Source organism: Schistocerca americana, chromosome 1, assembly GCF_021461395.2.
Source record: "Schistocerca americana isolate TAMUIC-IGC-003095 chromosome 1, iqSchAmer2.1, whole genome shotgun sequence".
Classification (NCBI taxonomy): domain Eukaryota; kingdom Metazoa; phylum Arthropoda; class Insecta; order Orthoptera; family Acrididae; genus Schistocerca; species Schistocerca americana.
Window position 1 is genome coordinate 311,752,306 of NC_060119.1, and position 24,326 is coordinate 311,776,631.

The window sequence follows — 24,326 nt, forward strand, 5'->3', positions numbered from 1 at the left end:
GCTAGTTGAATCTCGTCAAAACGAAGATAAGGAATCGAATGCGTACAGATATGGTAAACGCCATATTAGGGATTCGTGCAGGTCTTCGCAGAAACATTCGGTGTTGCCATAATTACATATTTCCTGAGTGAGTTCTCAGAACAATTGGGACAACTGAAGCGTATAAATCGCGACCATCAACTTCTACTGCAGCTTCTCTTTCCCATGAGGACGATGGCAATGATAATGAAGATGACATTCTTATCCAGTTTTAGGTAAGTTTAGTAAAAAATATGTTATTTATATAGTCTATATCTCGAGTGAGTGGCGTTTCATTGTCATTCCTATGCTTCTGAATAAAAATTTAGAATCTAATTCATTTAAGGCTTTTTAGGTTTTTTTTACTCCCAATGTGGTTGGAAGAAGTTATATACTGTTGGCAACACTGTGTATGTGGGCTGTCTTTGCGATTCAGCGGAAGTAAATCTATCTTTGGTGTGCGCGAGTCAGTTCAATTTGTGGTTGTTTGTGTTGAAAAGATAACTTTCAAAATGTTGAAAGTCGCAAATAATAATAACAATAACAACAACAATAACAATAATAATAATTCAAACTTGAATTCGGGAGCAATCGAGTCAATCATTGAAGAAAAGACTGAGCCAGAAAAACCGGTCGACAGAGAGAAGACTTGTCCATTGCTACTAAGAGTGTTCTGCAGTACTGGAAGACATCACAATCTTATGGAATATAGCAGAGGTAATGTTCCAGCAAATGAACTGCAGATATATACATGGATGGATGCAAGTTTGCGTGAAATTACTAGTTTAGTGAAGGAAGTTAATCCAGAAGCACGACGCAAAGGCACTTACTTCGAATTCGCCTTAGTATATCCCGACCCGAGGTCTCCAGCATACAGAATGCGACAAATAGGGGTTACGTGCACAGGACAGCGGGGTTCTGATGACAGCAAAACTCTAGCACAGGCCAGATTTTGTATTGGTGATTACATGGACATTGCTATAATGATACCAGACCGTATGATGCCAATGATGAGGCGAGCACGTCCTTATTAATTCTGTTATTTTATTGTGCAATTCGAACAGTGTTTGGACATCAACTCACTTTAGTGAAGTATGTGCATTTAAGTGTAGTGTAAATATTTGTGTTGTGATACATGTGTTTGTGAGGGTAGTTTTATAAGCAGAATCAAATAAAGTTTGTAATACTCCAACAAACGTACTTGAATATTTCCTTTGGTGTCTTCGTACTTAAGGGTGAGTAAGTTATAGAATATATATTCTTACCCTCATTTTTGTTTTTATTTCAAGGTTTCTAAGTGATTGTAATTGATTGACCTACCGTTATTATATTGTAGTCATCTACATACGACACAGAGAACCGTGAACCATATTGTAGGCCTATGAGAGGTTACTTAACTGCAGATATAGGTTTGTCTTTCGTTTGTGCACTCCAGACATTATATGTGATGTTCTGTCATGATAATTAATATAGGTTTTATGCTTATTACATTCTTCATATTTAACACACATGTTTATGCTTTATAATTGCTGTTGGCACAAAATATTGGTGCAAGGTTTGTATTTAAACCTGCTACAAAATCATAGACTCGCAGAATTATGTTCTGACAATGATGGTCACTACAATTTGTTATACCAGTTGTTCCTCCACCAGAATGTTATAGATTTTGTGTATTTGTGCCAAACTTTTACATGAAATATGCTGTTGCTGCTTAGCTTTCACTTACATCACATTTTTCCGACTTACTGCTTCAAGAACCACAGCAGCCACTAAAGGTTTCAGCAGTGGTCATTTGTATCACAATGATTGTAACACAAATACAAGCACTTCTCTATTGATAATTGAGTACAGTGGTATTCATTGACAATAGAAGCAACGTGACAGTTGAGAGAGTGGGGGCTATTTTCACACTCCATTTTGAATTGTAATTAATACTGGATCACATATTGCAGTCAATATGATTTGCTTGTAAGTGGTATTCACACAACTCTATATATGATGGGGGCAGTTGTAAATGGGAAGTACGTTTATTGTGACTCCCATCAACCTCAATACCCAGTGTCAACTTGGATTGCACATGTAATGCTGGTAAGTAGCGACATTGATCACATGTATATATACTACTATTATTTTAACAGTTGTCTATATTCTTGTGATTAAGGGAACTGTTCTCACTCTATAATCAGACTTTACTAGATTGTACCAACCACTCACAGCATCTCTCTCTCTCTCTCTCTCTCTCTCTCTCTCTCTCTCTCTCTCTCTCCCCCCCCTTCCCTCTCCCCCCCCCTCCCCCCTCTGTCTCTCTCTCTCTCCCTCCCCCACCCACCCACCCTTGCATCTCATAGTGGTAGTTCCTGTTGGAGCTAGGGCTGCAGATAAGAGAGACAAATGACCTTTTTTATGACATAACACTACAGTTCTTTCTATCTTCTTCTGTAGAAAAAGGGTTATTATAGTCCTACTGTTTGGCTCAAAGATATTAGCTTAAATTTATTTGTTCTGTGAAACCCAATAAGAAGGAAAAATTTCAGAGATATTGGGAAAGTGAAGAGAGGATGAAAACGAAATTTGTCTTACTACAACACACCATATATTGGTATCAATGTAAAGATCAGCTCCTTGTGGAAAAGCATGGGTTGATATTTGTAAGAAGCTACCTTTACTCTGTTTCAGTAGTTTCCCTGTAAATATAAATAGTTGTGATGTATTAATGATATTGGTGCTGCCACCTCTGTACAGGGCATTTTGTGTGTGTGTGAGTGTGTGCGTGTGCGTGTTTACTCTATCTCGTCAAAGAACTCCGAAAGCTAGCAAGTTTTCTTTCTTTTGTGTGGACCTATTGATAAGGCAATGGTTTTGCTTTTCTGTGAGTGCTCTCCTTTAATCCTAAAATATTTGCGTTCTATTCAAGGACTTTTCTACAGCCTTTATGTCACAGTATGCAAATTTGTGTGTATGTCACTTTTCGAGTACTTCCATCTTTATCTGTCTAAAGGCATTATAAGCTACTGCACAGAAATTCCAAACCTGTGTGTGTGATTTGTTTTATGACATTATGGATATTAATGATGTGTATTCTGTTGGGCATGTCCATCAGATTAGACATCCTTCATAACGATGCAGCTGTATCATATACATGAATAATTGGGGTGAAAGGAAAGAGATAAAAAGGACATAATGACTTCCACTGACACAGGGCATTCTCTTTGTGGTGCAGTGAGTGAGAAGTTGAGAATTCTGATCTGACAAAAAGCGTGTCCAGAGGGCAATTAAGGGAACTTCTAGAGAAGTGGAGCTTTCCATTCCTTTCACCCCATGTATTCATGTTTTATGATAGTTATAAAAACATGTCCTTTCTCATATCGTATTGATTTTGGTACTTAGTAATAGTTAAACAGTATTGAAAGTTGTGCTATTATTGAAAAGGACCTCATTTTATGGAAGCAGTCAACAAATTATGCATGAGCTCTCAGCATCACAAGTTCTACCCTTCCCCCCTCCCCCCCTCATGTGCAGGTTTTGTATTTGTCCAAATATTTGTATTTCTTTGTATATTTCAATGCTAATGTTTACTCTCACACACAGGCTAGTAAGTATGGGATCATTCCATGCCAAGGGTCTATAGATGTTCTCTCATGACCAAGTATTTTGATGAAATTTTGCGTGAGCAGAAGCACATGCTCTCAATAAACACTGGTAAGGTTTAGTGATCACCATGTCATTACTTGCAGCGATATATAACCCCATAATGCAGCTTTCAATAGTGCACCAAGTTTTCAGCATAATATTTTCTTGAAAGAAACACAACTAGGCCACATTGTACAATTGCACTGTCTTACATGGAACAATAGAAAGAGGTTTCATGGACAATATTCATATTGATGATTTGAAAGCAGTGTGATCCAAAAAAAATAGCAGTTGCAAAAGTATGTGAAGTTTAGTTTTGAGTATCTTCGGAAATAAGTTCATGAACTTTGCGTATGATACCTTTTCATCACAGTTTCATTTTGCTACTGCCTTTGAGTAGTTTACAAAAGGGTAAAAGTTGTTTATTTTTATAAAACGCCAAAAATAGGTGTTTTCAGCCCACTTCTTGTAAAAGAATTATCTGCAAACTCTTTTAAACCATTTTCATTAAAAAGGCCATGTTCTAAATGACATATAAACTAGATTTGCTTTTGTAATTTGAGAATGATAACAAGGTGTAGGTGCATTGAAAATTTGCCCATATTCTGCTGGAATCAAATCTGACAATTTTTTTATGTTTTGCAATTGTTTAGTATTCTCCGTAAAGTCAGAGCAACTCGAAATACTGTAATAAAGAACATCATTTGCTGCCATTCATCACGACATACTTCAGCCAGTTTCTCTGCTCAGATAACCCCAGAATCAAAAGAGTTATAGATTTCAAAATTTTATCCTGCATTACCAAGGCACTGGAGACCAGGGTAATGAAGTTGTTGCAGAACAGCTGCAACACTAATTTTATAAACTGCCTTCAAGATTTACACCATTGGAGCACCTGTAAATTTCGATGAAATTTGTAGCAGTCTGCCTGACATTTTTCAAAAAAGGATTCCTGTTTTTGATGATTTTGAATGGGCAATTTTATTTTGTGAGGCCATTGACATGCTAGTTTAATTTCGGTGTAAAGCATGGTATACTTTATATTTGCATAGTTTTCAGCTTTTGTGGCACATAAGAGCAACAATGGGTGGATTTCTGTACCACAGAATCTAAACCGTGGTAAGGGTTTGTTTCAATAGCGTCTCAAGCGTGATGTACATTTCTTGAAGTGTTGCAAGCCGCAGCTAGAAGAGTTTCCTCTTAGGATGTGAAGCTACCGTTTACTCCAAGCTACTTGAATTGTTCAGAGGTTTCATTAATTTGCTGTGGAGTGTTGCAAAGAACACTATTCTGCCAACCAGAGACTGTTACTGATGGAGCTGCAATAACTGCTATAATGTGCTGTTCCGGAACCCAGCATGAAACTTACTAAAGTGTCCTGCTCCGTAGAAGTCTTCCAGAAGTTTCCAGTCCAGCATATTTTTCATAAATGTGGTCCGAAGTGTACTGTCCTGGATGATTATCTGACGTTAACATACTTCCTTCACTACTGTCATTAATTCTGGCCAGAAAACATGATGCACATTTCAAACTCTGCTGGTCTGAGTTGTTGTTTCATCAGTTGACAAAATGGTTTTCTTTATATTTTGCTCGAGTATAAACCCCTCTTCTTGTGACATTTCACTTTCTACTACTACTTTCTTTTTGCTGATGAAAGCAAAATTTAATGCCGTTGGTGCTTTCAGTGCAGATGTGAAACAGATTTATATGCACAAGAATCTGCCTATTGCCCCTTGCAAGCTTGCTGTTGCCACTAATCACTTTATTGTACCTCCAGTCGCACTACACAGTGAGTTTCTTTGATTTGTAGGAAAAAAAAATCCTTTCTGCTGTCATTCCCAAAATCTGTTTTATAGTAGCACAAATTGAGAAAATTTTTGAATTTTTTCTGTTGGCTTCTGTTGTCATCACTGAAATAATGGAATGGGAAATCTCAGCAAATATGCTTGTACATATTTCCCAAGCTACTTCATAAAACATGAACAATAATTGTGTTGAGTCACAGAATGTCACTGCCAACTAAAAAAACTCTAGATTTCACCTTCTGATTTTGGAGGAAATACATATATGGATAGATTGATTGACACCTGATTGTGGTCCCCATAGAAGCCTAGCATTGCATTCTGAACAATAAATGAATAATTTTCAGCAAAATCTGTATGGTAATTAGCTTGATTTCCCGTAGATCAAATTTAAATACGTTGAGATGCAAACCTAATCTTTGGCAGTGTAATGACGGCATGACAGACTCTACATTCCTGCCTGTGCTTCTTCAATAAATTCATCAACTGCCATGTGCTTCATGTTCCGAATGTCCCAATCAGTATAGAATCAGTGTTTAACACAGTAATTTCCTGTGGATCATGCTGTATGAAGTAGCTAGCTGCTACAGCCTGTGGTCCAGGATGCTTTTCACAGGGATGTGGCATGTTTTCTTTAAATTGTAAACTGCCACTCTGAGAAGCTGAAGTGATTATCTCAAATTATTAGAGACAAAAAAAAAAAAGAGAATGCTAACTGTATGTGATTCTTTACACTCTCAATTTTTTTTATAGAGCTGAACACTTTAGAGACATTTAAAAAAGAAACAAAAGACTAATTTTTTACAGTGTTTAGGTTTTCTTGATTCAAGCTCTTCCTGTTCCCCAGACTCTAGTAAACCATTGTAAAGCATAATAAAAAATGGCAGATTTAAGTTGAGTAACAGTGGAATATTGGTAAATTTCCACTGCACCTTCAGCTTGTTGTTATTTGTTAAAACTTTATATTCTTGCTCTGCAAAACCAAATCTAGTTTTCTATATGGTTTAGAACACATCCTTGTAATGAGAATAGTTTAAAAGAGTTTGCAGGAACTACTTTCTTGTAAAAGTGGGCTGAAAATAACAATTTTTACACAAATCGGCGAATCTGCCTAAGCTTTAACACTATTGGAAAGCAATGGAGAATGAAATTTTGTTCTCTTAAAACCTTCTGATGGTAAGTTATCACATGCAAAGTTTCAGGATTATCATGCATTTACTTCCATAGATATAAAGAGCTTAACTTGCTGTTATATTTTCATACGATTTTGTTTCAAATTCTGTATGTGAAATTTGCTCAGGGAATATTTTTTCAGTATTCTGTGTGAGAGTATACAAAAAGTTGTACAAGATGGCCTAGTTCTGTTTTTTAGAGAGAGTATTGCTGGAGATACTACTCTTAAAGGTGCCAAAAACTCAGGAGTGTACCATTGAAAGCTGCAACATGTGACTATATCTCTGCAAATATTAAATTGAGGAAAGCAAAACTTTACCAATGTTCACTAGGAAGTTGTGCAAATATTCATACAAAATTTCATATAAATCTGTTATGGTCATGCGGGAACTTTTTCCAAAATTACATAACTTAGCATGGAATGGCCCTATGTTAATTATCATGATCAGCTAGACTTGAGCTTTTGGTATATAGGTGTTTTCACATACTATTACTTAATTTTATGATCTTTTTTTTCATATTTCAAATGTGCTACATCATCTCCAGTTGCAAAAATATTTTATTGTGCTCTATCTGTTTCGACAAATTAATTTGTCATCTTCAAAAATTTACAATATTAGGACTACTATAAATCTTTAGACCTTGGGTATACAATAATGTGAAGTATAAGAACTGTTTTACAGAAACTTACTTAGTATTTGTTTAGCAGATGTCAGTATCTTCTTCATAGAAGTATTATGCCTTGATGTGTCCAGAAATGTACATATTGTATGTGATTATTGTAAACACATATTGACAGTTTATAGTAACTAAAGCACATCTGTGTATATGTCAAGCTGTTGTGCTAGCAGCAAGGAGCATATATAAAAGCATATAAAAATATTACCAAGGTATATAAAGAAGTTATATATAATACATTTGGAAAAACATAGCACATAGTGTAATACATAAAACGAATGTTTTATAATAGATGACTTGCAATGAAAATAGTGTCTGTTTTTTTAATGCAATTTCATCATTCAAGAGAACTTTTGAATTTATGTGAGAACGCTTATACATTTCAATTTCTTCTAAAAGTTTCCTTTTATAGCCCTTGTAAATTATACGCAAAATTTCTGTGTTAAGCAAGGATGGAAGAGGAAGAGAATGCTTCTCTGTTTTGAGATGTTCCGCAAAAGTTTAACTTAAATGAATTCTTGGCCTCTGTGCTCACAACAGTGGGTCTTAAAATCCCTCCCTCCCTGTCCTATATAAAAACTGTTGATATATGTAAGTACGTTGTATTTTATGTACTCCAGAGTTGAGAAATTTGTCAGTTGGAGGTTTCGCCTTAGGTATAAAGGGCAACTTGGTGGCATTATTGGTGGTAAAGGACACAGTGATGTCATATTTTTTCAGTAAATTAGCTGCACAATATGAAACGTCCCCTAGAAATGGAGTTTATAGTGTATTTCTTAACAGTAAGGCAATTTTTATTGAGTGTACAGAAATTTATATTCTTGTTAGTTTATTATCATAAAGGTTTTGTGCAGGGTTCGTTTGAGATCCATTTTTGACTGCTGTATTCTTTAAGTTATTAAGTTCTGTAGCAGTAGAAAAGGAGATTAGTGGCATCAACAATATAGTTGATCATAGTGCGTAGGAATGCCACTGTGTGCTTAAACAAGTGACAAGAAGAGGCATGACTGATATTATCTGTTGTGGTGGGTTTCCTGTAAATAGCAGGGTTAATTTTATCATTTACTAAACATAGTTTCCATTCCAGAAAACTCAGTTCATTATTTTGATTTTATGTTTTATATGGAAGTTTAATTTTAGGATGGAAGCAGTGCAGTGACTCACTGTGTGATTTTAACATTCTTCATGTCTTTTTTTTAATACAATGACGGTATCATCAACATATCATCTATAGAAAGAAATACCATTGGCTATAGTAGGATGGGAAGGGGAAAAAAAAGAAAAATAAAAGAAGAAGAAGAGAGCGTTTCAAAATTATTCACGAGGATATCAGCTAGAAATCCAGCAAGGCGGTTCCTCATAGCAAGGCCTTAATCTTGCTGATGTAGATGACCATTGAAACATAAGCTGTTATTTTTGAGAATGATTTTCAGAAATCTTATAAATGCTTTAATTTCATTTGTATCCAATTTTTTGCACTTGCTGAAACTGTCTTCTATTATATGAATAGTTTTGTCTGTAGGAATGTTAGTGTATGTATGAATGTTTTGAGAACCAACTAGAATCTAAAATTCCTCTGCACTCAATAAAAAACGCCTTAATGTTAAAAAATACAGTCCCTTATCTAGGTGACATTGCATATCATGTGGCTAATTTATTTAAAAAATATGACATCACTGTGTCCTTACTATCAATATTGCCAACAAGTTGCTACTTATGCATAATGAGAAACTTCCAGCTGACAAATTTCTAAAATCTGTAGTATATAAAATATAATGTAATATATGTAAGTTTAATGGGGGGGGGGGGGGAGGGAAGACCAGCTTTCTCGAGCACTTATTCAACAAAGACGGTGGGAATTCATATAAGTCAGCTTTTGCAGAATATCTCAAAATACAGAAAACACTCTTCCTCCTCCATCCTTGCTTAGTGTGGAAATCTTGCACATAGTTATATAGTTTACAAGGGTTATAAATGAAACTTTTAGAATAATTTACAATGTATAAACATTCCCACCTAAATTCAAAAGATTTGTTGACTGATCAACCTATATTATTATATTTGCATATAATCACATATATCTCTTTTCTATATTAGAAATATTTACCATGTTTTATTTTCCAATGTGTTATGTATAATAACTTTTTTATGTATCGTGTTTATATTTTTATATGCTTTTAAACAGGGTGTTACAAAAAGGTACGGCCAAACTTTCAGGAAACATTCCTCACACACAAATAAAGAAAAGATGTTATGTGGACATGTGTCCGGAAACGCTTAATTTCCATGTTAGAGCTCATTTTAGTTTCGTCAGTATGTACTGTACTTCCTCGATTCACCGCCATGATTTCATACGGGATACTCTACCTGTGCTGCTAGAACATGTGCCTTTACAAGTACGACACAACATGTGGTTCATGCACGATGGAGCTCCTGCACATTTCAGTCGAAGTGTTCGTACGTTTCTCAACAACAGATTTGGTGACCGTTGGATTGGTAGAGGCGGATCAATTCCATGGCCTCCACGCTCTCCTGACCTCAACCCTCTTGACTTTCATTTATGGGGGCATTCGAAAGCTCTTGTCTACACAACCCCGGTACCAAATGTAGAGACTCTTCGTGCTCATATTGTGGACGGCTGTGATACGATACGCCATTCTCCAGGGCTGCATCAGCGCATCAGGGATTCTATGCGACGAAGGGTGGATGCATGTATCCTCGCTAACGGAGGACATTTTGAACATTTCCTGTAACAAAGTGTTTGAAGTCATGCTGGTACGTTCTGTTGCTGTGTGTTTCCATTCCATGATTAATGTGATTTGAAGAGAAGTAATAAAATGAGCTCTAACATGGAAAGTAAGCGTTTCGGACACATGTCCACATAACATATTTTCTTTCTTTGTGTGTGAGGTATGTGTCCTGAAAGTTTGGCAGTACCTTTTTGTAACACCCTGTATATATTCTTTGCTGCTAGCACAACAGCCTGACATATTCATAGATGTGATTTAGTTAATGTAAATTGTCCATCTGTGTTTGCAGTACATTTATGAGCATATCGTGATATTGTGCTTCTACAAAGAAGATACTGACATTACTATATCAACACTAAGTTAGTTTCTGTAATATGGTTCTTATACTTCACATAAATGTATAGCCAATGTCTAAAGACTTATAATGTCCCTAATTTTGTAGGCTCCTGAAGATGACTATTTGTCAAAACTGGGAAAGCATAATAAAATTACAGGGTGAGCACAAAGTCTTGCCCCGATTATAAAAATTTATAACAGAATAACTGTTTGAAATAATAAGTTACATTTGATGCCGTTACGTAGGTTAGTGTTACTAGTTTTTTTCAAGACCAGTTACATTAGTAAACCTCAACGTGTGCTTCCTTGGTAGCTCGGAGAATGTCGAGGTGGTATTACAGTTCCCGCCAGGTGTTTCGTAATGTGTTCTCTCACAGTACCCACAGCAGCTTGTATCCTAGCCTTCAGTTCGTCAATATCAGCAACTGGTATGATGAAGACTCTGTCCTTGATATAGCCCCAGAAAAAAAAGTCAAGGGGCGTAATGTCTGGAGAGTGTATCGGTGGATTGGAAGGAACAGTCCAACACCCTGGCCACCCTACCATTCTGACATTTCAAAGAGATCACACTGTATATTGAGAGGCCAATGCCAGAATTCCCAGGGGTGAACAAGAGGTTAGCAAAACATACACCACACATTGCTCAGACTGCCTGGTTCTGAGCCAAAAATATCCTGTGTGAATGGGAATGCCGTATGTAATAAGTGAATGAAAATAAGCAAAGTATACTAATTTTTGTATTTGACTGTCACTTATTGCATGGTCTAATGATAAATATAGTAGCACTCAGTTTTTGAATAAGATCTTGAAAATGGCAGTTTACCATCAATCAGGACACCTTGAAATCTGGGTTGCTCAGACTCGCTAATCCTACACACATTCTTTGTAATCAGAATGTTAGTTTTAGCTGAATTGTGTGTTAGAAACATACTGTGATTTAGCATCAATTTATTTTCTACAAGCCATGAACTTCTGTTGTGAACGACACTACTTGATACACTGTGTAGAGGAATGCTTTAGACATCATCTTGTTTGAAATAACAATAAACAATGTAATGACCAGTGAAACACTATCTATGTGTTGAAAACTTAGTAATTTTTCATTGGTGTTTTACCTTTGCAAGATCATCTTGTCAGCTATAGTTGACGAGTTGACACTTAACCCTTTTGCGGGCACATTTTTTATAGCAACTCAGCAAAGATAATTTTTTTGCTATTCTATTAGAATTGTGACCAATGGACTACATTTATTTTTTGGTACTTATATTTTTGTGATTTAGGACCAAAAATTATGGTGGTGTATATGTCATCACTGCACTTTTGTACTGTATTAAAAGTATGGTAGTAAATGGATTTCCCTCATCCATTTTGTGAGCTATTATGTGTTTCCATTACACATACAAAAGTAATCAACAGTGTTTTCTGTTTTTGTTTTATGTTTTCTTTTACTTTATTTAAAAAACAATTTTAAAGTTTACTTACCACAGTGTGAAAACAATCCTAGAAGTCTCATCACACAATAAAGGTATGAACTGATACAGGTCACAAGAATGTATGTTGCAGAATCAAAGCAATGTGTTCTGATAAGTGTAGTGATTCTATGACAAACATAAACCAATTGTTGTAGCAGTTTTCATACACCTGGTGCAAATGTACTACCACAAGATGTCAGGCTTAGACAGAGGTGGTAAGACATATTACCAAAAGCTTTGGGACACTCCTAAGTTGGTGGTAAATATAACAAAAAGTAATGAACTATTAAAATGCTGAGATGGGAGTTAAAATATCTGACCTCTAAAACACGTCTGTTTGTTCCAGAACTCTTTGTGCAAAGGCAACCAAGCAATACACTCCCCCATTGTTTGCGTTTCTCTGACTGAATCAAAGGCACTCCTCAGAATAATAGTTGCATTACACTGTGAATGGAATCCCATCTTTTCAGCTTTCTTTTATGTTTCCTTACAAATGACACAATGACACACTACAGTATGTCCACTCCTTTTGTCAGCTATTGTTTTAAAATATCTGCTCGCCAATAGTGAGCAATAATAAAGAATAATACAAGATACAAGGAAGCCAATGGCTACAGATTAACTCAATAGCTTTTTTTTTCTAAAAAAGTATAACAGCAGTGTGGTTTAAGATTTCAGTGTTTTTGTGTAATCTGGACTGTTATTGTGCTGTTTATTGAGACAGTGGCTTTGAAGGATGCAGGAGCTCTGACATTGATATGCACCCACAGAAATTTTGGAAAGTCGGTGACCTTGCTGTGGGCTAACGGGAAAGTTAAGGAATTTAGAATGTCATTTCAGGAGGAAACTGCTGAAGACCGAACAGGAGGAGAAATGGAACAGCTGAAGAAACAGAAAATCATGCTGCAAGTATTTGATAGAAGGCTGAAGCATGATGACAGTTACCGTGGGACAGACATGTTACAGGTGAAATAAGTGTGTAATAAGTTCAGATAAATGAAATGGGCAATCATTGTTGTTTCAGAAGTTTTCGAAGAAGTGGTCTATACTGACTCATTTAAGTGAGAAGAACTTGTGAGCGATCTCTCACTTTTGTTTTGTATATGATTTTCCACATGCAATGCAGTTCCATATCACAAATGAAGTCCTTGCAGAGCTAAACAATAAATATTAGCCTGTTCATATATTTCATGGTCTAGTCAAAGATTGTGGTTGGTATTGTTAGCAAATTTTTTTTTTTTTTGCAGACTAAAGTGTTGTTGCATCCGTCTTGCACATATGGAGTTTTAAATTCCTAACTGAAAGCAGAGTGTCTCATTGACAGACTGTCACAGGCATGAAACTGACACCCGAATAGAGGAGTATAACACAAAGATTGGTATGGAGTCCACTTTGTTCTTAACCCACATGCATATCCTCCATTGACTTAAAAGATGTTCAAGAACTGTAATGTTTGCTGATGGCACAAATAACCTAATCAAGAGTCCAAACTTGACCTTGCCAAGCACAGCCCAGATAGTAGCTAAATGGGCCTACAACCGATTCACAGTTAACAGTTTAAGTCTTAATCTCACGAAGTCAGAGATTTTGCGACTTCAGACAAGCAAAAATGATTTTATACACCAGAAGCAGATGTGTGTTCACACAACAAATGAAGCACACTGTAAAATTACTTGGGATCCAGCAGGATAACAAGTTAAAATGCAGTCAACACATTGGTGAACCAACCAGGAAGCTCAGTTCAACGTTTTTGCCATTAGAAACTTGACCAAAAGATAAGAATGTTGCATACTTTGCATACTTTAACTACTTTTTGCATTATGGAATCATTTTCTTGGGTAGTGGACTTATTAGTAAACGAAGCATTTATTCTGCAGGTGACAGCAGTAAATATTTTGACAGCCAACCCAGCCACCTTTTTCAGGGCTGTGAGTTGTCCTTTTATGTGTACTCTCCGACTGGGCTCCACTCAGGCTGTGAACTATTGTTGGTCTTGCACTGCTATTTATAGTTGAGTTTGACAACTGACACTCTCTGTGGTCTCTGTACTCTTTTGTTTTTATTAATTCCTCGCTGGCCATCACATCCACAAGAGCTGGAAAATGATACAAACACTGTAAAACAAAAGAGCTTCAAAGTGCATAGTGGGCATTGGGAGTGAAACTTAGCTATAAATAATGGCACAAGACCGCTTGCCAACACCTAAAAGAACCATCTCTTTCTACAGAACTACTGGCCAATATCACTCCTGGGCTTTTTAGGGAAAGTTCCTGAAAGACTAATACACAGTGAATGTCAGAAATTTCTGAAACACAGCTATGTAGGAGGTAAACACAACACAATCCATCAAGCCATGCATCTCGAGAAACAGATGTGTACAGCAAGAAATAGCAGAAACAGCATGGGTGCCGCCTTCCTGACACAGAAAAGGCATTTCACCATGTTTTGCATAAAGGTCTATCTATATACTTCATTATCAAGATTAACACAAACAGTTAATAAATATGCTGGCATCCTTTCTCAGAAATTCGAACTTCTTCATTCATGTTCCTAACATTGGTAGTGACATTCAACAAATAGAGGCTGAAGCATGACAACACTCCATCATGGGCCCAGTCTTGTATTCTATCTATACTAGAGACATCCTCAAGCAGTCTGGTGGACATACTTCACCATCCACAAATGGCACTGTCCTTCACAAGAGCAGCACAAACCACCTGTTCATTGCCAGGAAGCCACAAGAGCATCTTCTAACAATCCAGGAGTGGACAAATCGAAGGAGAATGAAATAGTGAAGGAAGAAGAATCAGCACTAATGTTACAATTTGTTTTAACAGTATATATGTAGCAGGGAAGGATAATATGAAGTATTTAGATATAGTGTATGACAAGAGATTAACATTCAAGAAGCAGAACACACAAATGTGCAATAAAGGCTCACAATGCATATTCCATCTATACTGCTGCTCAAAGGAAATAGACTCTCAGTTAATCAAAGCATAAGATTTACAAAACAGTGATATAACCTATTCTGGTCTCTGGGTCACAATTATAGTCAGTAGCAGCTGATAGTAATTTCAAAGAAGTCCACTCAGTGCAAAACAAATTTTTGCAGTTAACAAAAAATGTGTTCCATTACCTGTCAAACATAGACATGTACATAAATCCAACATCCCAAAAATCACCAACATCAACAAACACAAATCGGAAACCTTTTTCAGCAAAGCAACAACTTTGCCCCACCTACTCATTCGCAGTATTGGATCATCGCTGATGATACCACCACCAACAAATTACCAGAAATGACTATCTCCAGATAATTCAACATCTAAATCCAAATCATCTAACAGTTACACAAATAACATGTAATAAATAAAAATCAGTTTCAAACAATTTCAGACATAAGGCCTGAGCTACAGGCAGTCTTGAACCTCCAAAACGATTTGGGTCCCAGACCCATCCAAAAACATGTTCACAGTTTAGTTCAAGTTCAGGCAATGAATACACATAACAGCAAAACTCGCATTGTCTGAAGAAGACCAATGGAAACAACAACTCGGCTGATCACACAGCAGCACACTACTGGTCAGTCACGCAGAGTAAACTTCAGAGATCACATTTCTCATGTAGACTTTGTCTTATTGTCTGCTGTACAGAGTGAATTTATTTACTCTGGTGCAAAGGTTTCAACAATGTCCCAACTAACATAAAGAAATAATCTGGAAATCCCAGCTAGGTTGAAAGAAAATTGAAAGCACCTCTCATTAGCCATTCTTTTTGCTAATTATTTCAATAGATAAATTCAAGGATTGAATAGTTCTGTTAGAGACCCAATATTTACAGATACAGGTAACTATTTTCTTCAATGCAATCAAGTCAATATTAAGCTGCCAATAAGAGGTTAGCAGTATCTATTTAGTATAACTAAGGAGGCAGTAGCTTTCTTTCCAATTTTCTTGATTACATTTAGCTGGCATAAACTTGAATGATACTAAACAATATAGTGACAGTATTTCCAAGAATAGTTGGAAACGGTATTGGCAACTATTAATCAACTGCATATAACCACTGCCAACAGTGCCAGTCTTGGGTAAATAGGGTAGTACCTCATTATTACAACTAAATTACAGACTCTGCTACTTCCTTCTATTTCATGCATGATCCGAACCTAGCACCAAATGGTAATGGTAATTCAAGGCTGTGCCTTGACCTGGAAGAGTTTTACAGGACAATGTCAGTGGGACAAATGGAACACTCCTAACAAATGGGTTTGCGGCATTGCCTTGCACTGATCTGCAGACTTTGCCCTTCCTGACAGAGCAAGCTGTCTCTCCTTTGCTTTGGTCCATCCAGCAGACAGCCCCAGAGGGGAAAGAAAAAGATATTAGTTGTGGGCAACAAATTGTATCCCTATGTAACAACTTGTTTAGAACTTTGTATTTTTGACTAGAGTGGTCCAATGAAGGCCATAAAATAAATAATAATAATAATAATTGTGGGCAACTTAAACATTAAGCCTTCAAATGTGCATTCAGGTTGTATCCCAGGAGAAGCCAAACTGGGAGCAATTGAGAGCACAGATTGCTCTCAGCTGCTGATCATTGCTCACAACTGTCAACTGGTATCTCTGACCATTCTTGGTTCTCATTAGAGACTTGCAAAAACGGTGAAGACACTTACATCGCTCAACAAATGTCAATTTGCAGCATTGATTCAAGGACTGATTAGGAACCTCTGATATGTGTTTTAGTGAAGGGTCTAAACCAGGCCTTTAATTGATTCTATGGCAAGGTTGAATGTAGATTGTTTATTCATTGATGTAAGCTGTAAGGTATAGACTTGCGCAAGTCCAATATGCAAAAATGACTGTGTGGACGATGTGGCCTATTCTACACCTTATTTTAGATTTATGTGACGATGCTGTACTGAGTATAATTTTATGTTTTGACGCTGCCATTACGGCCTTATCACATTAGGACATGGTGTAGAAAAGATCTGAGGATGGTCATTACTGACTACAACTGGTCATTGTCAAAAGAATTGCTATTGTGATCAAAGACTGGAATAAAAAAAATTTGCTAAAAGAAATATTGTATACCTCCAATTCACAAACAGACCTGATTTTATAAAGAGTTGTCACCAAAGAGACAGGATTAGCAGCCATGACGCTATTAGGGAGGAGACCCATTTAGACAGTTGTGCGCACTGTAACACCACTTCAGCTATTTGGGGAGATGTGCTGGCCCTGGATACAATCTGCCCACTGGATTAATGATGAGAGCCAGTGTGCTGGGCAGCCTGGCTATGTTTTTTAGGTGGTTTTGCACATGTGACCAGGTGAACACTGGGCTGGCCACCCTCTACCATTGACATGCCAAATCCAATAATTAACATGCCAAATCCCTGAAATACAGAATTCATGAAAAGAAGGATACTACAGAGATGACAATCTTCAAAGACAAATAGATCATCAAGAAATTTAACTATTACTGGTTCTGTCAAATAGTAAGGAGTGCAGATCACTTCTGTTTACAAAGAAGCTAAGACAATGTATGTACAAAATTATAATTATTACTTTTATAATATAAAACTGTTTTATATATTTAACTAAGTCTGAAATATACGTATTCACTTACATGGTAGCTTTTATTAAGCTCAGTTTCATTATCCAATACATCATGCAGCACAACAATTTACCCGTGAATGAAACCAGCAGAACTTGATTTTTTCCAACACACATTATAGATAAGTACAGAGATTTACTACACTTCGCCTCAGAGCATGACTAATAACTACAAATAGATGCTACACTGTTCAGGTGCAATTTTTCTGTCTACTGCCTTATAGAACCATTAATGTACTTCACTAATTTCAGAGAACATTATGAGCTGACTGTATAAGGAAAAAATGTCTATAGCATCAATATTAGTGTTAACCAGAATTTACATCCCCAAGTCCAAGATTTCTGGTAAATTACATTATGGTAGTGGCTAAAGATGTACACTTTTACTTTCTTGTTTAATAGAAGAGGTTTCCCAGTGTCCTGACTGATGTCTACCAGACACTTCCAGAATTTTATATCACAACCTTTTGTCCGTGACCACAATGTTCATTACTATTCACATTCTATAAACAGTCGTGGTTTTTGTACTAAAAGATTATAAACATACACGTAGTCTGTTTAGCACATACCAGACTATGTGGTCAGACCTGCACTATTTCAGAGGCAAGTACAAGGACTTGTCTGCTCAGATCGAAGCAAATTTGTGTTCAAATTTTGCACAATTATCATATCTTCGCCAAATACAGTCCACATCCTATGATATGTGTAACCAGATGTGATTGGTGTACACAAATCACAGTGTATGGACCATCTTCAAGGCAATTATATTAATAAATAGTGTTTTGCCAGTGCAGTAATTATACTGCATCACCTTTAAGGTAACATTTTCTGCTGTGAAGCTGATAGTTACAGCTTGGGTTCATAGGTGGCAGGCTAACAGCATTTTGAACTCTGTATACTCAGGACATTTGCAGTAATCTATGCCTGTGCAAGCAAATCATAACTTCTGGGCTGGCCTTTAAGCTGCTTGGCTGCACATCTAACAGCTTCTCTGGCCCTTCCTTGTCATGGAGGTATGTACAGCACATAATGTTAACACTAGAAGTTGTGTTGTGAGTTAGGCAACCTAGCAAGATTGCATAGTTGTTTAAGTACTGGATGTGCGCTTGAAAGGGCCAGTGTTCAAATCCTTGTGTGGCTGTCCTGAATTAGGTTTTCTGTGGTTTCTCTAATTAAATTAGGTGAATTTCACCTCCATCCAATACGTCTCTGTAGCTGAGGTCACTAATCGATGCCTGTGAACTGGTACTTAGCTTGGAATATTTTTTGGTTCAAACCATGGTGGTGGTAGACAGTTTCACCATCAGTATCTGGCTGACAGGAGGAGAGGTAGTGGTGTGAAGTTCCTGATCGCTGGACTTCCTGGCAGTGTTCTAGATTAAATTCCAAACTTCTCCATTGTAGTCACTCACTCTTGAAAGATAAACTGAAGACACAATTCTCACACACAGTGAAGAAAATGACCGTTTTGCATGGAGGAAGAAAATCCTTTCTTATAGATGGCTGAACCTTACCTTTCAGAGTTCTTCCTTCCTTTTCAATTGGGGGCGTAAGGACTGAAACCAGTTATTTTATATTCAAGTAATATCAGTTAATAATTATACTGTCAATGTCTACTCCAGTTCATTATTGACCCTCTTCGTTATATTTTTCAGAACTGTGATTCCTTTTGTTTCAATTTGTTCAGTAACTGCAACATGTGTCAGTTCTTTGTATGAAACAACATCTTTAGTACAATTGAGTTTCGCCTAAGTTCTGTGACAAATAGCTACTATGCTCAGGTAGAAATGCTATACTCTGGGATTGCCTGACTTGATGATCGTTTAACTTTTTTCACAATATGGAAGAGAACTCAGTTGGTGTTATTGTTAATGTTCAAGACCTGTTTGTGAGATTTATTGTGTGTCTGAAACTGTCTCTGAATGTGTGCAGTTATTCCCTGGTGGTACTTTTATCTAATTGAAAGTGTTAGAAGTTCTGACTTTGTTGCTCTGCTTCAAAACCCATTCACTTCACATTACATGAAAAAACAGAAAAGGTCCATCATTGCGGCTGCAAATATCTTGAAGTAGATATGGACTATGGTGCATTAAGAAAAATGTTACCAATCCCCATTACACAGACGGTTGAGACGGCAAGGTTTGTGACTTTTGAACTTACTTTCCTGTGATCCTGTGGCTCTGATTATCATCAAGTAGATCAGATGTGGGTGCTGGACATGGAGAGGTACTAACTTATATACATTACACTGATCAATGTGATGTAAATTAAGTGCATCACAATCATGATAATTTTTGTCAAGGAAAATTTGTTTCAATCAATTAGGAGCAATGCATTAATGAATAGGTTATGGCACAAGTAGTCTTAACTTTTTTTTAATGAGATGTAGCATATCAGATTAATCCTTTCACTGTGCATTTAGTCTGAGCAGCCATCTGCTATGTGTGCGACTTTTCAGATGGTGCATATATGTAATATTATAGCAGTCTATCATTATTATTGAGAAAAAATTAAGACAGAAAATGCAGTATTATCATGCTAAATTGATTCTTTTCTAATCTTTGTAGAGAAAGGCCTTTTTTTCCAAAAAGGAACCTTATCAGGAAAAAAAAATACACAAGTTATTACATTAGTAAAACTTATAACTGTGGTATCTTCCAAAACAAAATTCAAACACAAAGGTGCATTACATTTTATACAAATGAACCTGGTGTCACTTCGTTTTCATGTTTTGCACATCCAATATACCTTCTGCAGGCAATCTTCTTCTTTATGAAAAGGAAAGTTGCTGTTCACCAAACAGTGGAGATGCTGAGTCACAGATAGGGACAACAAAAAGCCTGTCACAAATAAACTTACACACACACACACACACACACACACACACATATGCAAATGCAACTCACATACATATGACTGCAGTCTCTGGCAACTGAAGCGACACTGAGAGTGTTTTGCCACATGTCTTATCGCAGTTTGTACCTCAATCATTTCTTCTTGATGAATTGTCATCAGTATGAGCCCATTCACTAGTTGTGTTCACTGCGTATGTCTTGATTCTCTTAAGGATGGAGAAACTGTCCTCATTCATGGTTGTTGTCACTGTTAGAATTTTCAGAAGCTGCAGAAACTGAAATACAGTAGCACAGAGCTGATGGCCACAAACAGACAAAGCTTCCATTATGTTTTGAGACAACTGCTCCAGTCAACTAAGACATTGATGAAGGAGTTTCAGGTCAGCTGTTGTCATCATAAATTGATGACAAAAGGTCTGAAGCCTAAAATGAATGGAATTTTGTAACTCTGACAGTGATACCTATTTCTTCAGTTTTTCATGGTAGAAGACAATTAAAGCTGTTAAAAAAATCGATCCTGCAGTGAACTAATGAATGCATCCATAAAGGGTATGAACACAGACACTGTATAGTAACCATCAACATCATCACCAGTATCCTGATTTGCACAATGCTCTTGCTTTGTAGAAATGTGTGGTTCCTTGATTTCAAATCCATTAGCCAAAGATAATTCCTTTGCTTATTAAGTAAAGCTGGCTGAAAGTATTATCAACATTTCCTCTCATTGCCATCAACATTTCCTCTCATAGCAGCTGTTCCCTTTTGAGATTCCTGGCAATGTTGATTGATTCTGCAAAATCCATATCTTGGCTAAAGGTTTCTTGAAATTGCTGCAACCAGTCATCTTTTGATTTTGTTCTTCAGTTCTTTTATTCTCACAGTACTGGTTTCAAATTGTCTAGTGATTCATCAACAAATGGTACATATTTATTGTTTGTCTGCAGCAGTGTGGGAGTAGGTAGCTGTGACTAGATGTATAAACATTTATACATTTTGCCACAGCTACATGACTTCCACACTGATGCAGTCAAACAGTAAATACAGGGTGTTCCAAAAATAACCGGTATATTTGAAACGGCAATAAAAACTAAACGAGCAGCGATAGAAATACACCGTTTGTTGCAATATGCTTGGGACAACAGTACATTTTCAGGCAGACAAACTTTCGAAATTACAGTAGTTACAATTTTCAGCAACAGATGGCGCTGCGGTCTGGGAAACTCTATAGTACGATATTTTCCACATATCCACCATGCGTAGCAATAATATGGCGTAGTCTCTGAATGAAATTACCCGAAACCTTTGACAACGTGTCTGGCGGAATGGCTTCACATGCAGATGAGATGTACTGCTTCAGCTGTTCAATTGTTTCTGGATTTTGGTGGTACACCTGGTCTTTCAAGTGTCCCCACAGAAAGATGTCACAGGGGTTCATGTCTGGCGAATAGGGAGGCCAATCCACGCTGCCTCCTGTATGTTTCGGATAGCCCAAAGCAATGACACGATCATCGAAATATTCATTCAGGAAATTAAAGACGTCGGCCGTGCGATGTGGCCGGGCACCATCTTGCATAAACCACGAGGTGTTCGCAGTGTCGTCTAAGGCAGTTTGTACCACCACAAATTCACGAAGAATGTCCAGATAGCGTGATGCAGTAATCGTTTCGGATCTGAAAAATGGGCCAATGATTCCTTTGGAAGAAATGGCGGCCCAGACCAGTACTTTTTGAGGATGCAGGGACGATGGGACTGCAACACGGGGCTTTTCGGTTCCCCATATGCGCCAGTTCTGTTTATTGACGAAGCCGTCCAGGTAAAAATAAGCTTCGTCAGTAAACCGAATGCTGCCCACATGCATATCGCCGTCATCAATCCTGTGCACTATATCGTTAGCGAATGCCTCTCGTGCAGCAATGGTAGCGGCGCTGAGGGGTTGCCATGTTTGAATTTTGTATGGATAGAGGTGTAAACTCTGGCGCATGAGACGATACGTGGACGTTGGCGTCATTTGGACCGCAGCTGCAACACGGCGAACGAATACCCGAGGCCGCTGTTGGATCACCTGCTGCACTAGCTGCGCGTTGCCCTCTGTGGTTGCCGTACGCGGTCGCCCTACCTTTCCAGCACGTTCATCCGCCATGTTCCCAGTCCGTTGAAATTTTTCAAACAGATCCTTTATTGTATCGCTTATCGGTCCTTTGGTTACATTAAACCTCTGTTGAAAACTTCGTCTTGTTGCAACAACACTGTGTTCTAGGCGGTGGAATTCCAACACCAGAAAAATCCTCAGTTCTAAGGAATAAACCATGTTGTCTACAGCACACTTGCACGTTGTGAACAGCACACGCTTACAGCAGAAAGACGACGTACAGAATGGCGCACCCACAGACTGCGTTGTCTTCTATATCTTTCACATCACTTGCAGCGCCATCTGTTGTTGAAAATTGTAACTACTGTAATTTCGAAAGTTTGTCCGCCTGAAAATGTACTGTTGTCCCAAGCATATTGCAACAAACGGTGTATTTCTATCGCTGCTCGTTTAGTTTTTATTGCCGTTTCAAATATACCGGTCATTTTTGAAACACCCTGTATATACTACCTGGTGATGAATTGCTAGACAATTCAAAACTGGTAATGGTACAATAAAAGAATTTAAGAATAAAATACAAATGTAGCTGGTTGCAGTAATTTTAAGAAACCTTTAATCATCACAGTCACAGTGTTCCTAATCTGTAATGGATAAAAGTTCTATACCTGGGCACTGAAGCTGATGACCCAATGCAAACAGTTCAGAAAGTATAACCAGGCAGATGTCAAAATCTCCCTTAGTCATGGCTGCTAAAAGAATCATGGCATTGTGGGATGTGGTCTTGTCAAATTCATGAATCTTCCCCAGAACCGAAACAATACAACCATGCATTTCCTTGAAGTATTGTGTGCTGTGAAGAAGCTCAGTCCATCTAGTGAGTGTGGTATGTTTCAAACTACTGACTCAAACATCAGTTAATGATTCATTTAATATTTGCCTACTCTGCGGTTCCCAAAGAAATTACATACCATTTCCAGTGTTTCTAGTAGATTATTTCATGTGTCAGTGCCTACCAAACTGAGATTATGAGCTGCGCAATGATAATATACAGCTAACTGATAGTCGTGCTGCATGAATGCATAATACCCAACATGGATGCAGCACGATCATAGCCCTGCCCTTGTAAAAATAACATATCAAGACCAAATTTTACCAAGTTTTCAATTATAGACCCAGCTAATCCCTTACCAGTCACATCAAACACTGGAACAAATTGCAGGAAATCTTCACAAATCTTGAGATCCAGGGAGATGAATGGCACAAAGAGAGAGCTGCTCCATTCCAGCAACATCAGCAGTTTCATCCCCAAAAACCATGAAACTTTGGCATCATTAATGTGCTGAACAATCCTTCCCAGGAATGGTTGGTGATCTGATTTTGGACTGAGGCATTAATGTACTTGTTGCATTTGCCAATTCCTTCCAAACTTGCTGATTGGTTTTTGTCACCTTTCTCAAAACATTTTAGAGTTGTATGAAAGTTACTAATGTTCTTCTCATCTTTTTGTCAACATCAATAGCCCCAAAATCTTCTTAATGCAATTTCCTGATGTTCACAGAAAATCACCACCTTGACCATAGGGTTATGGGTTTTCTATTTTTATCTATGTGGTCCACCAAGCCTTGGTCCAGGCAATGTTTTATATCTTGTCTTGTTCATTATCTTGTGAACAAAATTTTCACTATTGATTATAACAACCTTATAGTAAGCTTTGCTGATATGAATGTTGAAATATTCAAGAGCATGTTTGTGCTCTGAGAACTTGGAGATTACCAGGACTCCGACATTTTGATGACTACCTTTACCTGAACTTGCCTTTAGCGAAACAGATACAGTACTTACAGAAGGCACCATTCTCTTTGGAAGAATATACTAACCAAAAACTTTTCTCCATCCAACT

General features: G+C 37.3%; 1 protein-coding gene across 1 annotated transcript; it reads left to right on the plus strand.

The window, feature by feature from the left end:
- Nucleotides 1-530: 530 nt before the first annotated feature.
- Nucleotides 531-1,052, plus strand: LOC124545927 (histone deacetylase complex subunit SAP18-like). Its single transcript, XM_047124923.1, has one exon. It carries the CDS (start codon nt 531-533, stop codon nt 1,050-1,052), a length of 522 nt encoding a protein of 173 aa, XP_046980879.1.
- The last annotated feature ends 23,274 nt before the right edge of the window (nt 1,053-24,326 follow it).

Excerpts from the sequence above, each read along its gene's own strand:
- LOC124545927 (XM_047124923.1), top strand. The coding sequence starts at position 531 with ATGTTGAAAGTCGCAAATAATAATAACAATAACAACAACAATAACAAT.